This window comes from Cololabis saira, chromosome 17, assembly GCF_033807715.1.
Source record: "Cololabis saira isolate AMF1-May2022 chromosome 17, fColSai1.1, whole genome shotgun sequence".
Classification (NCBI taxonomy): domain Eukaryota; kingdom Metazoa; phylum Chordata; class Actinopteri; order Beloniformes; family Belonidae; genus Cololabis; species Cololabis saira.
The window spans coordinates 23,803,949-23,824,377 of NC_084603.1; the positions used below are offsets into that span (position 1 = coordinate 23,803,949).

Here is a 20,429-nt window from a genome sequence, read left to right on the forward strand (position 1 = left end):
ACAAGAGTGCTTTCTTTTTCTTTCCAGGCCCAACTTCTGTCCATTTTCTTTCGCTGTCCAGTTCTGTCCGTATTCCTTGGCTGTTTCTGGAAACATTAGTCATGGTTGTTTGTGCTGAAGTTCATCCAAATCCTGCTTAATTTTGAGTCCATGCAGGCTGAACTTTCTTGGTCAGAGTGACTTCTGCATCTGCACCTATGCAGCATGCTCCATAAATCTAGTAATTATCGTAATTATCTTAATGACAATAATATCAGTTGGACCATATTGGTACCAGCAGAATCCAACGATACGAATCCTCTGAAGGTCGTTTTGCCAAATGGAGCCAGAAATAAATTAAGAAATCTCTCCTGCTGTCGCTAAACAACCTTTTGATTCTTCAACAAAATGAAACAAGAATTTTTGGCTATCTTCATACAATATTTACATTTCTGTTCTGGAAATATATGCACATGGCCTCATTTTCTGGTAAGATGATACCTAATTTACATATTTAAACACAACATTTCAGAAAATATGAAATGCACAAGATTGTTGATGTAAAAATGTGATCTTTCTAGATATTTTATTGTCTTTTAACAATTTAAAATATTTTTCTAATCTGTAGTGTCATTGATTATCAACAGTGTCATTCATTTCTTAATGTCTCATTGACATCGGTCCACGTCTAAAGTAACAGTTTTTACTGTTTTTTGGAGGTGGATCCTTGAAGGATTCAAGAAGGGAGTTCTGTTTTTAAATATTTAAAACAGATGAAAACAGAACTAACTGAATGACACAACATGCTGTTTGAAAATGTTTTGCTGGTCTTGAATATTTAGTATTATACAATTAAATTAATGATTGTTGCTCGAATGGAACCAGACGATGTTCATGGAAAGATTGATGTATATTACATAAAACCACCACAGAGTATCAAATAGCAATGTTCCTTATTGTTTATCTCTTAGGAACATCCCATCGAGGTTCAGAAACACAATTTTACAGATTCCTAAGTGAAGCAGCGATGTTGCTGTTTCCACCCTCAGAATGAGAGCCACATGTGGCATCTCAAAATTGTATAAACCACTGAAGCTGGAAACATATTTCCTCTCTCGTCTTATTTTATTGTATTGTATTTTTCCTACTTTAGACAAGAGGAGTGAGTGTGTCTTGTCTAAATATCATAATTAAAACGTTCCCTGAGCCGCCACTCATCTGCTGCGGTGCCCATGTCTCCTGTCAACAATGAAGTCTGTTGATAAATGATAAAATGATAAAAAGGAATGATTTTATTTATTTATTTATGCTGCCGTTGGACTTTACAGCTGCTCATAAAAAAATGTGTAGAAGAGAGTTATTCACATGGTGGAAGTTAAAAGATCAGAGGCTGCTGAATCATCTACTCAACTATATAAAAAGGGTGTTTGGAAATCAGAGGCATGCAATGTTCTGCACCATAATGCTAAAGCCACCCGCTTTAATCTAAAAACAGAGTGCCGGGGCCGAGGCATGAAATAGAAATCAGGGGTCATACCATGTGTATTGACGAAAACAGAAAGCGTCGCCAAGTGATTGTGATTGTGATTGCGATTGTGACGCCGTCACGGGTTGCTCTTGTTGAGACGCAGAGAGCTGCTTCCCATATCTCCATTCATCTTGGGAGGAGAACTGTGTCAATCCAATGCTTGTTGTTTCACAGCGGAGCGCATTGATTAGATCTTTACTCATTGTGATGAGTGGCTAACTGAGCCGTGCCCGTGGCCCAAATCACATTCGAAACGTCTGATCAAGTGTGGCTGTTCGCTCCCATCGAAAGTAGTCACGGTGATGGAACGTAGATTTTCTTGGAACAGTGTAGGTTTTATCATTGAGGATGTCTGATGTGATAAACTAGTTTTGTGCGATCAACAGTCCACGTATGTTCGAATTACAATCATATAGAAAAAAGAAGGAAATGCTCAAATTGGAGCAGCTCGGAGCAGAAAATGTTTGTTTTTAGAAGGAACACTTTTGGCATTTAATCAATTATTAAAATAGGTGTTTCCAGAGGAGATTGTTTGAGTTGTATGTCTGTAAGTTCACTGTTTTGCTTATAAAATAAGAAATTCTTTAACGTTTTTAGGGCAGTATTGTATTATACACTGTACTCTGACAGGTCCAATGAAAATAACAATAATAATTTGTTCCAGCGCTTTGAGAGCAAATGCAAAATCGCAACACTACTGTTTAAAATTGGTTTGCAATCACTCATCCAAGAACTACAGTTAGACATTTATCTAATAATCCTTACAGCACTTTTTAATTTGTGCAGGAGCCTATATGGTACAAATATTCCTTCTGTTGCGGGTTTGATTAAGTGCAACTGCAATAAGGGAACTGTGACAAACATCTGATGTGAGCACCAGTTCCCATACTGCCTCACCCCCCCACCCCACCCAATCTCCCTGTCTGTCTGCGTCTCCTTCTGTCCGCTCCATCTGCGTACCCAGCATGCATTGGCTCAGGCGGCAGTGCAAAGACGATGCTGTTGCCCATTAGCCAGAGCTGCTTGACTGATCCAGGCAGAGCTTGGATGGGAGAGGGGCTGCGACGCGAAGTAGGTCGCAGCAATGGCGCGTTCCCGGCCGTTGATTTACAAGTTATGAATCTGTGATTGGATGCAAACACCACAAGGTGGGGTAGTGGAATTTATCATGATGCTTGCCATGGATTTGTTTTAGCTCGAAGTTGGATGGATGTGTTTCTGCTCTGCTTCTGTGTCTCGTTTTGTCATGTGTACACCTGGAGGAAGCGTTTTTAACATGTTGTGGCCAGTAAAAATAACACATTGTGTAATTCAGCCTGAGAATATTCATATTCTCACATTTAATCAACCCGATAAAACACTTCATATTAAGCAGAAATGAGAACCAGGGAGAGTGAGGAGGGGTGTCCTGATGCCATCCTCTTCTAGTTGGGTGTGATGGATGGAGTCGCTGTATCCTGAGCTGTTTAGTAGGACTCTACTCCATCACTTTGCTTCTATATCTTCTTTTCTTCTCCAAGTTCTGGCATTCAGCTCTGGTATGAAGTCATCGGAGTGTTGTCTGGGACCGTCTCCATCCTTCCCCCTGCTTGACACTGCTCACCCGGTCTTCAGGCTTGTTCCAGGCTCCTCATAGAAAACCCAAAACCCTTGTATAGGCTTTGTGGAGAGGCAGGGAGGGGGGATGAAGAAACCGGATGGAGCAAAAGGAGAGCATCATAAATATAAAAAAATGGTATAAAGTATTATTTTCGGAAAGAAAAGGGAATTTGCTGTTATTGTCATTTGGGAATTTGATATTTCTTGTTCTTTTTCGTATGACTAGTGTCTTGCCTTTGTTTAAACTTGCATATACCGTAGTTTAGCACTTATATAGTTAAAAGTTAGATAGTTTAAATTACAAATTAGCTCCTTGAAAGCTGATTTCAAAATGAACTCCTCAGTTGTGAAATATTATAAAGATCTGTGGCTTTGAGACTAGATGAATGATGATTTGGATGCATCCAAAAGAGATGGATTATGGGTGGAGGGATCTCTGCATATAGCACAGCTGATGGACAGGTAAATCTGTAAGCTGTAAACTGTTTTACTTCAATATCCATGATTTGTTATTTAGTTAAGTACTCGTTTCATTGCCCTCGACTTGCATTTACAGTCCATTTAGATTTCATAGACCAAAAGATCCCACTGGAAACACATACTGTACACAGCAGCTACCCTCAGTTTTTTTTTTCTTTTAAAATGTGCGTCATTTGTGAGCATTAATCTTTGCAGCGGTATCAGAATTGCAATTTAATTTTGTGTTAGTGCATCCGGCCACATGCCCATGCATACACGTGCATGTTTAACATTCAAATCATGCATTTGGTGCATGATGTCGCAGTGGAGGAGACAGTGGCTTTTACTTTATGTCTGTTTTAGGGACATTTTGAAATAGTTTTGTGATTTCATAGATCTATGTATGACAGACCAAGGCTTTAGTGAGGGATTACATGCATTAATGAAGAGAAACATAAACCAAGCACTGCGGCCACTGCGCTCTCTCACACGCCAGAAGACGAGCAGACCAGGGTCAAAGAGGCTGCAAAAGCGATTGCGTGGGTGTATAGCTGGAGGGGAAATAGTAAATTTCCAAATCCGTTTGTGGCATATGAACCCCTGGAATCTAAGATTTAGCCAGGAGTTTGCAGTTTACATGATAAAAGCTCTGACATGCAGTGACATGCACGATGCTTGCATACCCGCACACATACTGTACATAAAGCAATCCACCTCTGGCTCTTCTGATGGTTTAGCTGCATTATTAATGTGGCAGTGAGACTGAAAGAGGTGATTGGCAAGGAGATATACTGTACATGTGTATTTGGTGACACATTAGACTAAGATTTAGCTGTTGTACATTATTTCAGTCTTGTAACTTGGAGCTTAATGCAAATTTCTCTGATCCTGAGGCAGTAAATCTTCCAAAAACACTAGAATGCAACATATAAAATAGTATTTTCTGAAGTCTGTTCAGCTTCACTTGAGGTTAATTTGACTGACATTACTATACATTTAAAATATTTTGAATAAAACACCAGTCAAGCCTTATTCAGTCCACAGTATTTATAAGCTTGTGGTACAGTGGTATTATATTTGCTCTAATATCCCCAGCTTAATTCCCAAATCCTTCTGTTACAGTGAATCTGGCTTTGTAAGCTCAGTCTGTAAAGTATGGCACATGGAGGAACATCAGAATTTGAATGTCAAGCATTCATTTGGTCTGAGAGAAACGCAACTATGTGATTTGCTTTCCTATCAGGATTACATAAACAAACCTGAGAACAAACCTCTGCCCTGATCTCCGTGCTGGAGGTTGACTTCATGGGGATGTGTGGTCCACTTTGCTGCACTGAGAGTCTCTGGAGAATGAGGCCAGATGGAGTAATGACAGGAGTGGAAGAGGGTGGGAAAAGAAGCCCCGGTTCGGTTGTGATCTGGATGTCAATGTGTGGATATACCAGTCAGCTGGAAATCTCTTTTTTTTTTTTTTACATTTGTTGACACAATTTCAAAAGTGATATACATCAAGGGAAGTATTTCCTGTGTTATACTTAAAAACAAAGGAAATACTGCTTTTACATGATGAAAGATAGTAAAACCCCAGCTGTTTTTAATGAAAATCAAAATGATAATCAAAACTGATTTGCTGTGAATTAATAATTAATCTCCTTCAGTTCATTTAAGATCTCCTTGAGTGATTGCTCTTGTCTCTGTCCAGTAATTTCCTTTCCAACAGTGAGTGGGCTAATTGCTCATTCATTTTTTTCATTTTTTTTAATGTGAAAAATTTCAGACTCGGCTTCAACATCCATCCTGGATCACTCGATTACAAGTGGATGGCTCTAAGTACTTCAGGTCTGATCACTCTGGGCACACCCGTAGTGAAGATGATCTGAGATACATGTGGCCACATTTTTGTGACACTTTAAACATTCATGCGACTCCAAACTAACATTGAAGTTGCCATTAGGATGTCTTCTCAGTCTTAAGGTTTCAGCTCAGTAATATAGCGATGTGATACTCAAAAGGTTCCCAACTCACAGTATGTGACAAGCAAACGTCCCAGTCATATTACCTCAGAGATCCGTATATTTCTGCTCCTGGTAGCTGGTGGTGTAATTTGGCAAAACCGAATGAAACAGTGAATGGCTGAGCAAGAGGCAGGAATGCACCGCGGTGCACCACCTCTGAACTGAATGAGATGAATTACACGATCCCGCGGATGATATACAACCAGCTAAGTTGCTGTTAGTTTTGAGCAGATGGTTTCAGGCTTTTCCATAGGACCAGCTCAAAGGGAAATTACAGTTCAGAGTTAATAGTTTTCAGATTATGTGCCAGTAGTCAGGTTCACTGACTGCACTGTGATGTCACAATTCAATTATTTTATAAAGCTTTTACTTCTCATATTTTATCTGTTGCATAACTGAGCCTGTTGAATTGAATGTTTTATTTAATCTCCCTGAGGAAATTATGTTTTTGGAGTAAAAATTATTGAGCCAGGATTAACAGGCACGTCAAGATGACGTGACAAACGGAAAAGTTGGAAGATCACAGTAAGAAAAGTGTTGTGTCCGCCGACAGTCAAATGACGTCAAATACAACATGGGCATGTAACACATCAGTAATATGCCCAGCATTACACCATCTGTCCTGAACAAACACTGTAGACCCCCTCCTTTAACCTATGCCACTCTGTCGGAAGTCTCTTTCGACCTGTATCGCCTGAATCCACAGATGGCTCCAGAACCTTGCTGCAGCCATGTCATGCATTTTAGTGGGATATTAGTGGATAGCAACGCATGAAATATTGCAACATGACATTATTAATTAGTAAAAACAAGCTGGGCTGCATGGTGCAGCAATGGTGCCTCTTATGTATCAAGGCTTGCAGTTCATATCTTATTCATGGCCTTTATGTACAGATAGAGTTTGCATGTTTGTTCCTGTGCTTGCTAAGTTTTCTTTCATCATCTCCCGCTGTCCAAAAATATGTATGTTAGGTTGATTGTTGAATTTCAAATTGACTGTGGAAGTTGATGCATGCTTGGATTTTGTGTTTCTGCGTGGCCCTGGTGTTTCCTGACTCCCACCCGTTTCCAGCTGGAATGGACTTCTGCATCCCAAGGATGTAGGTAGTATAGATAATATATGCAAAAACGTTTTCCAGAATAATAAGTATGATTCAGTGTCTTGTAGAGTTTTTGTTGCGTTCTGTATGACATTATGACTCCCTCACAATGGAGGGATTTTGGTCCCGTCTTCGTCACAGCGTTGCTCCAGTTCTTTGAGGTTTGTGGTCATTTATTTATGCACAGCTCTCTTAAGTTCCAGCTTTTTTAACTGGGTTGATGTACCCCTGCGTTTCCCCTGAAGGAAGCTGGGATAGGCTCCAGCAGATCCCCATGACTCTGAATACGAATAGTGGGTATAGACAATGTACAAATGGATGGTTTTAACATGCTAATGTAGGCTTGTCGGGTGTGAGATGTAGCTCTTGTTTTTTAGATTTAAATTCTATAAGCATTCCAGGATCTGACCTTGGGGTGAACTTACTGGGACATCCATCCCGGGGAGAGTTGGAAACTATCTTTAATGTCCACTTGTGATAAATCCCTCTCACTTGGGAATAATGAACTAATAGAAACACACATATGAATGCATCTGACCATGAAACTGCCAAAACCTCTACTTTTATTGAAGAATTATTATTCGCATCATTCTGCGCTGGTGTAACGCGGAACCATAAATCAGCCTTCAGTGTGTGCTCTGTGTGCTGTTCTGAACTTCTCTGTTGTGCTTATTTTGCTGGGACGTCGGGTCCCTCCGCCGAGACACAACTTTTGCGGTATGCATTCATTGTTGTGTCTAAAAAAAATGCGCAGTGCTCACCCAATCAAAAACGGTACAGATATTCTGTGATATTTTTTTATATTTATAAAAAAATAAAATTATAAAAAAAATAAAGGATCCCCATAACTTTGATTGGGTGGGCAGCAGTGTTGTTCTTGTCGGCTATTTTTAAATTTTGTTTCAGTCTTAGTCCTGTTTCAATTGCCGTTTTTATTTTTTGTCATATTTAGTCGAACTCGTCGAGCATTTTAGTCTTTGTCTTAGTCCATGAAACCGCAAATGTATTTGTTTAGTTTTAGTCAACAAAAAATATTGGCATTTTAGTCTAGTTTTAGTCTGTCAATTTAGTCTAGTTTTAGTCTGACAATTATTTTAGACATTTATCAGTACATCAAATCGAAAAATATTTTCCATCGCATTTTTTCTCATCCTTTTGATAAAAATGTCAATTTTAAGAAATACATCTAGAAAGGGAACATGAATTGACATGAATTTGCACATTTATTTGGATCACAATTCAGACACATTGATGGTTGCATTCAAATAAATATACATCTGCGATTAAAATAAAATAAAGTGCCTAATGGGCTAGTTCACATTCAAGAAAATTGATATGAGGTCAGTGAAAATAAGAAAATAAAAACGAACTCCAAATGTATATAACAAAATAGTCTACTGTAAACATCAGCATTTTGGCAATTTCTTGTTTTTGATATTTTCTCCTGAAAACGGCACTTACGTATGTCTGCTTTAAATAGGCTAAACTTGCAATCCAACTGAAACCATAGTTGCCCCACCAATAGAATAGTACCTTTCATTCATTCAACACTACGCTGCTAAGAAGCTAACGTAAGTTAACTAGTAGACTAGTTTTGTGTAGGTTTTATTGTAGTAACATTAAGCGGACAGTACACTCAACAACACAACGTTGATTTAATGTTGTAAACAACCAGCAGCATACTTTATGTTAACTTAGCTTACCTTGATTTCTTTATGGTAAATGGAGATGTGTCGTTTCAGGTTTGTAGTGTTCTTTCCTTTCAACTTATGACCGATCCCCGTGCAAAGCATGTTACTGTTTTATTTTATTTTATTTTATGAAATCTCCGCGTTGGGTCTGATAGTGTGCAGCTGCGGCTGCATGCTGCGCTGGCGGTAACTTCAAAAGGGGGTGTATTTGTGTCGTGTGAGTGTGTGGGGGAAGGGTATGTTCGATATAGGCACCCTGACCACAATGCCAATACAAAGTGATAGACAACTGTGCTCCCGGACAGTCCCGGTGAGCATTTGCGAACGCACAGCGGCGCTCTATGGAAAAAGAGACAGGAGGAAGTGATACGTTCATTATAATTATATATTTTGTGTCGTCTTTGTTCGTGAACGAGAATGACCATAGATTTTAGCGGAGTATTTATTTTGTTAACTATATTTTCGTTTAGTCTTTATTAGTCAATGAAATTGCATAATGATTTTGTCCTAGTTATTGTTTATACACATGTTTTTTGTCTAGTGCGGTCTCGTTTTCTTCCGGTGAAAAATGGTCGTTGACGAACATATTTCGTTTCCGTTTTCGTGAACGAGAACAACACAGGTGGGCAGGACGCACGTTTGGGTGGGCACAGCCCACCCCTGCCCCCCCCCAAAACCGGCCTCGCTTACAGGTGAATGAGACATGGGGTAGTTTTGTTGAAAATGTGCTGTCCAAAATGTCCTGGAAATCTGGACTCCTGCAAATGCGCGTTCCCGACGGAGCGTTTGGACGGAGCGCTGACGGGAGGGGGAGGAGGGGGCGGGGCTTAGAGGAGGTGCCATTTTCAAATCTTGCTAGCTCTCCAACATCAGGGACTATACCTTTTTTACGGAGTAAATATTCACTTAGTTTTTCACATACTGCTCCTCTATTTTGACTTATTTATTGTAAGATAAATAATGATGCAGTGCCATAAGCCTTATTATATATCTGTGACTTTATTTACCTTAATGTAAGGTCCAATAAGGATCTTAACTTTTTGCCTTGATGGTAACGACCAAGACTAGATTTAAATAGAAATGGACTCTTCGTCTCTTTACAGGTGTTTTCATGCATTAATAAACAGGCATTTAGAAGGGCTCAGTTTTCAGTCTGGAAGTGAGGCATCAAACAAAACCAGACAAAACATTATCCCTCATCAGTTACATCTTGATGTATAGCCTTTAGAAAAGGCATTGTATAAAGTAGTTGACACTGCAGTACATTTTATATAAGTGGACAGAACCTGCTGTGCTTGTGCTATTTGACAAGCAGAGTTTTTCAGAGGCAAAGGTTTTAGGTGCTTTGGATTAACTGCTTTTACAAAGAGAGCCCTCCCCCCTCTGTAAACATATGTAGGCACACTTACAATCGTACAGATGCACGCACATGCACACACACACACACACGCACAAACGCCCCCAGTGTTTTACTTTTCTATACAAAGGGGCAAAGCCAGATTACAGAGCTTCTCTAAGTGAAGGAGATCAGAGGAGATTTGTGAAAGAGGGGGAAGGTGCATATAGTTTTAGAATAATGCACCATATGTACTAATATAAATGCCCCAGCTTGTAAATTTCTATGCAAGTGCTGCATTTGTATACATTTATCTTTCTCCTTAAAATGATTTAGTAATGTTGCTAATGAAGTGGTCATTTGTAAAGTACTGCAACAGAAATGGGACAACCTCTGTGGCTTGAATGTATTATCCATGCTGCACGCGTCATACGTTTTGTAATTTTTAGTGTCCTTCAGTTTATGTACAAACGCCATCTGAGTGATCCCAAATCAAAGAGAGTGAGGCAGTGATGATGACCACCACAGAGATATCAAGGACATTTCCGAATGAGTTGGGACAGTAGTTGCGTGGTGGCTCTGCTGCAAGCATGGGGCCTGGGGGATTAGTGTCCAATCAGAGTGGATTTGATGTTCACTGATAGCACATGGGACTTAGTCAGGAGGACTGTATTTCATTTGTTTTCACTGAAGCTGCGCACCTTCCCCGTCCTCCCCTCCCCGCGCTGCGTATCTGGTAGGTCTGAAACCTGTTGACGACAGCACATCATCAGCATTTTCAGGTAGGTGTCTCCAAACGAGGGGGCAAAATGTTTTTGGGGTGGCATCAAAATCAGTTTCAACCATGATCTTTATCACTGGTATCTGGTTCACGTAACATCACAGAAGGAAGGAGAATTAAACAGGCTTTATTTAGATGTAATCCCTTATAGCAATCGGCAGAGCGAGTAAAATGTCCCTGGGAGAGATAAACCATACTGGATTAGTACAAGCCCCTGCCCAACCCAACCTATAACCCAACCTATCCTTTTTTTTTTCCTTTTTTCCCCCCTCCTAACAATTTTTTGGTGGCTTTCTCAAGCTTCCACCGTGTTACTGGGTCTTCCGTGGAATAACTGGGCTACCTTGAGCACCGTTTGTGTGTGTTTTTGTTATGTGATGTGGATATTTTTGTGTATGGTGTCCTCTTTCCTCTCGCACAACAAGCCGGCATGACCAGTGATTAATTATTCAAGGATTGCCAGCAAAAGGGGAGTCATCTGATAGCTCGGACCTACAGTATTACAACTCGGTATCAGGTGAAACGGTGCACCTTGCAACACGTCTTTTCTGCTTGCTCTTCCTTTTTTGCTGTATTTTCTTGTTTGAGGCTGTACATGAAGACTTAAACTTACAAACATTTTTTTTTCTCTTTTGTGTGTTTGGTTGCATCGGTTTAGTATTCTTTTTTTCAAAAGTTTCTTTTTTTGCCAATGCTTGTCCCTAACAAACAGCTGAATCTTGGACGATCCCACAGTTGGGACACATTAGGGGGGAATGACGGTCAGTGGGAGAGGCAGGGTGACAGCGCATACGAGCAGCAATCAAGAGTAGCAGGCCGTCGGAACTCCCTGTCATACGGAGAGGGAGGAGGGTGGTACGAAGCTCCACCAGGGGTACGTCCCCCTGACCTGGATTTGAAACGTGCTCCATATTCCTACCAAGAAGCTCCCTACGGACCAGTATATGCAGAACGACACGACCCGAGGGGACTGAGAAAAGGATCCGTGCCAGATCTTAACCATTACGAACGGGGCCCCATGGCTCACCGAGGATCCATTCCACATCAGGATTACTATTCTCACGACCCAGCCATGACTCCTCGGCCGCCCGAGGGGCTTTACCGGCCAGAACAGCAGCCTCCGCCACCTCATCCCCTCAGCAGGTCAGCTTCACATTTTGGAATGACACCTGGGGCTCGTGCATCGTGGGATCAAGGTCAGCCAGCGAGGACAGCACCTCAAGCCCCTTCATCGCCTCTCCCTCCTCCTCCCCCTTCTCCAAGCATTCATGAGTTGAATCGAGCTTACAGAGAACCTGGTGCTATAACTGTTGCCAAGATGATGCCAGATGGCCAACAGCGCTTGCCTTCCCGGGATCCATCTCCCGCTCACTATGGTATGGAGCATACATCTCCTCGGTATGCTAGTGAACCTCCGCCTCTGCCTGGCCAACCGATCTATACGGATGTTGATGGTTGCCCACTGGATCCGCAGCAGCAGGCTGCTACATGTCTTGTAGTAGATGCTGCCAATCAAGGTATAATTATGAGGCAAGAGACAGCCCCGCCTTATACCATACAACAACACCAGCAATTACAGCAGCAGCAGCAACTGCAACTTCAACAGCAGCAGCAGCAACAACTGCAACTTCAACAGCAGCAGCAGCTTCAACAGCAGCAACTTCAACAACAGCAACTCCATCAACAACAGTTGCAACATCAGCAAATGCAACAGCATCAGTTACAGCAGCAACAACTTCAGCAGCAGCAATTGCAGCCACAGCAGATTCAGCAAGAACAGTTGCAGCAGCATCTTCAACAACATTCACCTCTTCCACCTCCACCTGCCATGCCAATGTCTGATCCTAATCTTCCTGTGGCAGCTCCACTTCCTCCTCCAGCTGTTCTACCTGCTCCTCCTGCTCCAATTCTCACTGCAGCAGTTGTTACTGCTATGCCTATCCCTGTGCAGGCTGCCTCAACTCCAGCCCCTGCCGCCGCAGCCACTCCTATTGTTGCTCCTCCTCCAGCTGCTCCACAGACACCTTTACCAGTGGAGCCCAAGAAGACAATTGATCCAGAATTCCTTTCTTTGCTACGAAATGAAGGTCTTTCAGAGAGCACCATCTCCTCACTCATCCATCAAGGATTTGACTCTGCTAGCATGCTTACTGTCATGGAGGAAAACGATGTCCGTACTGTGGCACCCAACCTTGGCCAGGCTCGTGTACTGTCTCGGTTTGTCCACAACTACAAGAGGCCTCTTGAGACTACGCCAGCCCCATCCCGGCCTCAGACACCTATGCGAGGCCGCTCTAATAGCTTTAGCCATCGCTCCGACATCTATCATCAGCAGCAGCACCACCATTCACCAAACGTTTCGCAGGCTTTAGCTATTGAACCACATCTAATGGGCCCGCAGACCCCAGGGGCCATGCAGACTATTGCCCCAAGGATGGGAGAAGTGATCGGTAGGAGGCCCAGCAGTGCCCCCTCTCAACACTTCCTGGAAGCCTCCGGGGGCTACCCAAGCCAGCCACCTCGTTCCCCAGGGCCATATGCTGGAGCCCTTATGCCTGTTCAGTCAAGACCTATGTCAGCCTACTCCTCTGGGGTGACAATGTCTGGGGTGCCTGTGCAGGGTATGCAGATAATGCCACAGCAGATGACTGGGTCAATGCCTGCAATATCAGGATCTATTCATACCATGCCAAGTATGCCGCAGCAAATGCCCATATCCATGCCAGCTTTACAGCAGCCACCACAACAGGTACCGAAAGCATACTCTACCAATTACACAGTCCCCATGGAGCTCATGAAGAGGGACAGGAATATTCTCCCATTGTCACCCATGCATAGCCCCCACCCTAGTCCCCAGCTGATACGGAAAGGTCTTGGACCTGCATTAGACAATGCCATCATCCCTGTTGGAGCAACTATTCAAGACCAAGGTGCCTTGGTTGCTAACCAGAAGCTTAGTCGGCGCACTGGTCCGCCAGTCATCGTGTCCACTATGGCATCTCCAGACACAAGTAAATCTTTTCATTTTTTCTCCATATTTTGTGCTTGAGCTTTTAAGTTTGTTGCATGGTTTATGTAAGCATTACGAAACAATCCTTGTGATGCATTTCTAAGAGACTTCAGCTCACTGAAAACAATATATTGCGTAGTAAGTTGCAGTCATTTTTTTCGTCTTCTAATTTGACAAGTCATTTGTGTATGTGAATCCATCTCAGTCCAACTTATACCGGTGATATGTGATGCATTCAAACACTATGATGATGTTAATGCAGAAGGTCTTTTATCTGTCCTCTAATCTTTTCAGTTTGTTCTGTCGTTTGTTACCTATGTTGTCCTCACACTGTGAGCAGTAGATAAATGACGTGTCCAGAGAAAAGAAAATCTTTAAGTTAATGCCTATCTCAATCCAAAAGTATTGACCATATTTGAGTGAAAACCACTTAAAGATAGCTTCCCTACATGATCCTAAAGATCTTGTCTGCCTATTTCTCTCAAAGCCATATTTGTCAGAACTCTTTGCATTTTCTGTCAAGCTTTTTTTAATTATTATTATTATTTCAGTGATCTTATGATAATCATTTGTCAGGAAGAAAACTCTCTTTATTAAATGCAACACAAAGTGCCTAGCCAGGGTGCAGTACAGCAGATTTGGGATGAACAGCTGTGAGAATCTTTCCTGGTACATTTTGGATATTAACAACTGTGCGTCATGTTCATGTTACAGTCTGTCAGCCGCTGCATTCCTATGTGAATGGTTCACATTAAGATTTCCTAGATGAGAAAAGTTAGATACAATGTGCAGATGTCTTAACTATGCGGTATCGGGAGTATGCATCTGTTGCAACAGTTTGCATTTTTATACAGTACACAAGCTTGTGTTTGCCAGCGTGCTCCTCTCCAGATGGTTGTTTTCCTCACAAAGCATATCTCTTATCTGCTTTATCTTATGCCTTTATGAAGTCATTTGGACAAAAGCAAAACGGAGTGATTTCCTTTCTTTTATTTCTTTTTTAAATTATCTCTTGCATCTATATAAACTTGCATAATGGTGACTGCAGCAGTATCTGTAGTCCTTCAGTTGTGGTATCATTGCAACTAAATCAGCTCCTGATGAAGTCCCTTTCTGCTCTGCCTTATACCATGTCGCCACAGCCCCCCAAGCCACCGTCGTACTAAACATGGATAGACATTTTTTCATTATGATAATAAGGATGCCTCAGAGTAGCCTAAAACGGCTCTAAAGGCATCGGGACCTCACAGCTTACCCTCAGCCCTGCTGCAGTCAAGGTTTACCACCGACCTGCACGGAATAACAACTACATTTGTTCTTTTTGAGCATACCAATTCTTTTCAGTTATTTCAGTTACATTTATATTTAAATAAAACCATCTCTTGTGTTGTATCTGATTTATTTGGAATGACATGTCAGTTTACTTTTAAGAGCTGCTATGTTCTTTTGAGACTCATGTCCTGTTGAAAGTAGATTTCAGACATTTTGGGAAATCAGGAGTTTTATCTCTTTAACAGCAGCTCACCAGAGGCTGACTAGCAGCATCACCGGACAGATACAATCGAATTACCTTCCTGATGGCTGATGTGCAATTGTGTCATTTTCTCTGTGCAGTTTTTAATGAGAAGAGTGAGGGAGGTTTGATCCTTCAGATCCTCTATTTCCATGGCTGCACTAATCTGTAGATACTGTCGCTCTGCCCTGACCACTATCCACAGCCGGCAGGTGTAAACCCACTTGAAATATCCAAGGCAGATTGGGGACAAATGATTCGAGTCAGGCGGTTGCATTTTCATCTCTGTGATTTCTTTTTCTTTTTTTTTTTTCAGGCCAAACAGAGCAGGTATTAAAAGTTCCCCCTCTGCTTGGCTGTCAAAACAGGCCGCTGTTCTTGGCTCACATGGACTGGCGGTTTGGAAACGCGTTTGTTCGAGTCTGCCTCATACATCACATTGTTAGCTCGCACGCAGTGAGCAGAGTAGACCTCATTTGCATTTGGCTGACATTTGTTGCTTTGGTAATTTCATCTCTTAATGGACACGTCTGCAAAGCTGCTCTGAAAGCATATTCCTAAATTATACGTTGCTAGGCAACATGGGTTTTTAGAGGTAATCATAGACAGATTTGCTTCTGGTTAAAGCATCTGTCCATCGTCGGAAAAAACTATAAATTTACTCATTGCTTCTTTTTTCCCCTTTTCTAAATAGCTGAACAGCATATGGATTTAAAGGTGTTAATTAATTGTATTTATCAAATGTTATCATGTGTGTTCAATTCATTTTAGACATAGCCATACGGTATATTTCAAAAAGGCTTAGGTCGCCAGAGTGTTTTCAGTCAAAGAAACTTGACAACTAAAAACAACAAGGCCAAGAAAAAGAAGATAATAAATGAAGAGGAAATAGAATAACGACACAATACAAAATATGTTTTCACGTTTCAACAGAAACGATAACTCATTTAGCCTTTGTTTTGAATCTAATCACTCAGGAGCTCATGAAACCTCCTGGCATTCTGGAAACTCAGATAATTCATCAACTGCAGCACTATGTTGCATTTATCACCAGAAAACAAAAAAAAAAAAAAAAAGCCCCAACAACATCCACTTTGATTTAATAGCTCGTGTGTAAACACAGATGGCTGGTCCCCACCACCTCAGTATGTCATGTTGAGTGTGACACGCATAAGGGAGGGCGAGCTGACTGACTAGGACTCACCTTCCCCCTTTCTAGCATAGTACTCTGTGGGGCATGGCTGCAAAATAATGGAATTAACTAACATTGCAGTATTTACCTTTTGTGTAATATGTGTTGTGGAAATAATTAATCATTTTAGAATCACTGTGTTGATTCTGTACGGGACAGTCGCTGATGACTTCTAACTCAAATTACTTTTATTTCCTCTTTAAATATTCTGTAGTTAACTTGAAACTATATTCAGTAGCATGAAACCTACCCAACACGGGAAAGGGAATCCCCTGTTCTAACTGTAGATCTGTCTTTACTGCTCCTTTTTCTTAGGATTCTGGCTTTTGTGAGGCTCATAGCACAACGGCATCCCCTTCATGAGCATCCTATCTGACAGTCTCAAGTGATGTAAACTCTGAGTACGGGTGTAAAATGAGGGTCCAGTTTTGTTGGAGGCTGAGCTGCCAGTCCCAAATAACGACACTGACTTACATCTTCACTTTGTTGTTTTTTGCTGAAAACAAATCTTCTTTGGAATTTTTGAACTTTTCAATCTGAGAAAAGTTTTATTGACTGGAAAAGATTTCTGAGATTCTTGAATGGAAAGAAAACAGTTGTTTTTCTTTTCCTTTTAAAAAGAAGAAAAAATAATTCAACAGATACAGTTAACATTGTAGATGTCAACTTCAGTGTGGTGGCTGAGTCGTATATCACGCCATCCCAGTTTGGGGTCTCACCTTCTCTACGTCCTCCCCTAGAGTCCATTGTCCCCTGCCCATGAGGTGACCTGATGTCACCTTGGATCAGTTTTGCTCTGCGTGACTCACCAGCTGCAATTTTCTTCCCTTGCCTGACATGATGGCGGGGGAGGGTTATGGTATGTTAGCTGTAGAGATGGCAGATTATGTATTTGCCGGGTCCTGGCTAAAGCCAGAGTCAGTTGTTGCCATGAGAGCGATTAAAAGAGAGAGACAGAGTCTTAGAAGTGAGGGAGAATGCTCTGTGACTGCACAACAGAGAGGGGGAATAAGGTGTTGACGTCTTTCAGTTTTATATAGAGTTTCCATGGAGACCAGGTTAGCTGTCAAATCTCACATCTGCATTGAGCTTAAAAAAACTGACCCTAATTTGTCCTGATGGTAAAAGCCTGTAATTGTTGTGTCACTGGTAACGCCGTACTTTGCACACAGTGATTTTTCTTTCACTGTCAGGACCTTGAGTGATGCAGCCACAGGGTGAATCACAGCTTAATTATTACCCCCGAACACTCAATAACTGACCCATGTGTGAAGACAACTTATCACACAATATATGTACTATATTATACATATCTGTATCATACTTTTGTCATATTTAAATATAGTTGTGAGAATCCTTCTTTGGCATCTTCCTGACACAGTGAAAAGGAAAAATCAGCAATTCATCAATTAATATAATCAGCAATTACACTTTCATTTTGGGAGTGTAATAAAGTGAAATAAAAATAACCCACCATCACTTGTGATTATTCTGAGAAACCAACGTGAGGATGACTGCTTTTGTAATAAATAATTTAGCTGCAACTTAACTTGCCCAATGTAATTTCCTGTTGCATCCAAACCAATCAGGCTCTTCTCGGCAGCAAAGATTTGCAGTTACGGTGAATAATTGGAAATTTACAGCCGTTTTGCTAAGAATAAAATTCTTGTGGTTTTGGAGATCTTCACATTTATCATGCTGTTGTATTAAAGCTACAAGTCTGTAATCAACTCTGAAGAAGTTCCTCTGCAAATAGAGAAGAATAAATCACAATTTAAGCACTTATTAATGCCCCTCCCCCCCCTACCAATTTAATTCATGATGTGTTTTTTTAATCTGACCTTTTTTAAAGGGTCGCTATTTGCATTGCATTATTTCACTGACATTTGAATTTGTCATGGGAAATAGGAAAATGAGACAAAATCAGAAGGCTTTCCGTAAATGTGCATTTGTGTGTGCTGAAGGCAGGCAAATTATGTTTTCTGCACTTTCTGTGATTTTTGTGGAACACTGTTGGTGGGTGAAATGCTGAAAAGGCTTTATGTTACGATTTTGTCCTGCATGTGCACAAAATGCATATGATGGCTCTCGGTCATAGAGGGTCACTTCAGAGTGTCATTAGTTAAGGCGAGGAGACGGAGACTGAAAGAAAGTGTCTGACATCAAAGGTTAGGAAGCTGGAAACCCCGACTGTGGTGTCTGTCATCCACTTTACAAAAACTTTACCAAGATTTTAAAACGCTGTAAGCCAAACTTTTTGACTTAGTAGCTAATGTATTAGCATACAACTTGGTAATTTATACATTTACGCTACTTAAAAAGATACTGGGTCTTGAAGGGAAAATTCTGACCTTTTCTAGCTTTTTTTTTTTTTTCCATCATTGTGTTTCAGAGGAGCATGAAGCAATTAACAGCTGAGTGTTAGGAGAAGAAGCAAAGGAAGGACAGACAGAGGAGGTCAGACACTCAAGTATTTGTGGCTCAAAGAAAAGAATCAATGAAATGAGGCACTGAAAGTCACCCTCCTATTTTTTTCATGAAAAAACCAACTCCCCTCTTTCCTGTCTATTTCTCAGTTCCTTTTCTTTCTTGGTCCTTTTCCTTTCCTCCTCGCTCTCCGTCTTCCTCCAGCTCCTCTCCTCAGTGACCAGGGAGTATTGCCGAATTATTCATTTTGAGAAAATTAAAGTCTTTATGCGTGTTCAGCTTGAGTAAAGAGTATGCAAAGCTGACAGTGTTCATGTGTGCATTCGAATATGTGCAATCTAGCGTTGCTAGACTTGACACTTTGCTCAGCTGCGTTTTAAGAGAAGCGAGGATGAAGATATGTTTAGAGGTGCAGATGGATCTCATTTGCACCCATGTAAAATATCATACATTTCTCAGGAGCCATGCCAGGCGTGTTCAGGATCACAAGGGGGGTTGCAAATGGGATTGCATTTAACACTGGTTTCAATCTCACTCATATCAAATCATGTTTGTTTGCATATTCATGCTTTCAGTGCATTTTTATGATCTAAATTTAGCCAATTGTGGCCTAAAGATGCATCTTAAAGAGAAGGCTGCTGCTTGATGGATGAGTCGGTATCTCGCAGTTTGATCAAATTTGGGCATTTTTCATGTTTCGTATCTCACTGTTCATTCTCCAGAGTACACAAGGGGTCTGATAAGTGAAGCCTTCTCCCATTCATCCCCCATCTTCACACGTGCACACTTGTTGGCTCCCATCGCCGTCATATTCCAGTCTGTCTGTAATCAAGCCAGTTGGCTCAAGAAGAGAAAGAAAAAGGTGGAGAAAGAGACCGATGGTGTTAGAGCAATGCGAAGACAAATTTCAAACATGAATTCATGTGCAGAAACTGCACCTTTTTTTTTATAATACATTTTTTTTATTTTAAAAAGAAAGGTTGGAATAAAAAAAACAAAACAAAACCAACCATTGAACATCTGTAAACTTGCATTTGTGACATGTCTTGTCTTTTGGCGTTTGTCCCCAGAAACTTGTTTGTGCCGCAGTCATCTGGCAGTGACACGACATGTAGATCATAGGAGGCAGATGTGATGGTGAATTATAGAGGTCAAATTAGAAAGGGGACCTTTTCAACCCAGCACATTTTATGAATGAGGTTGTTTTTTTCTTTTTTCTTCTAAACTGTGGCATTGGTTTGTGGGCTCTACTTACAAATTCTAACAAAACCTCCTCAATGAAGCCCTTTCAACTCTTTATTCCCCTGCTGAGAAAGAGGCATGTTGTTCATGGTTTTGTGTTATTTAAGTCCTCAAGATTTATTTATTTATTTATTTTTTTTTTATTTCACTCGTCTTGCTGTTTAAAACTTAGCACAAAACATGTTAATTCAAGAATTATTTAAAATGAAAAATAATGATAAAGAAAATCTGGAAAAAAAAGAGGAATAACCAGAAATCTTCACGTAAGCTGGTTAATTATTCACGAATTAAATGTTATTTAAGTTTCTTTATGTGGGCACAAATGTGCAAAGAAATGAAGGGGTTACTAGCCCCCACCAGCAGCTGAACATACTGTATGTCTGTTTTTTAGGCTGTCTATCGAAGCTTAATTATTGATGAAACAATAAAACATGCATTTTATTGTGCACTAAACTTAGAAAAGATGGTTCATGGGCTGCCGTCTTGAATCCTTTGCTTTCTTGCGTTCTCTCAGCCGGACATAATGTGCAGAAGTTATTTCTAAGCAACAAACTCCA

General features: G+C 41.0%; 1 protein-coding gene across 8 annotated transcripts in view; it reads left to right on the forward strand.

Moving 5' to 3' along the window:
- ctbp2a (C-terminal binding protein 2a) overlaps positions 1-20,429 on the forward strand; it is a 70,727-nt gene that overhangs the window by 24,142 nt on the left and 26,156 nt on the right. Inside the window, exon 1 of one of the 8 annotated variants that reach the window (XM_061744617.1) lies at positions 10,338-10,489. The exons of 3 other annotated variants lie outside the window; for them this stretch is intronic. Coding sequence is in view for 3 of the 5 variants with exons in the window: in XM_061744614.1 (XP_061600598.1) it covers positions 11,180-13,499 (2,320 nt within the window). In the remaining 2 variants the exon portion in view is untranslated. Of the gene's footprint in view, positions 1-10,337; positions 10,490-10,800; positions 11,006-11,027; positions 13,500-20,429 lie in introns of those variants that run through there. 4 more of the 8 variants (XM_061744619.1, XM_061744614.1, XM_061744613.1 and 1 more) reach the window with 4 other exon arrangements.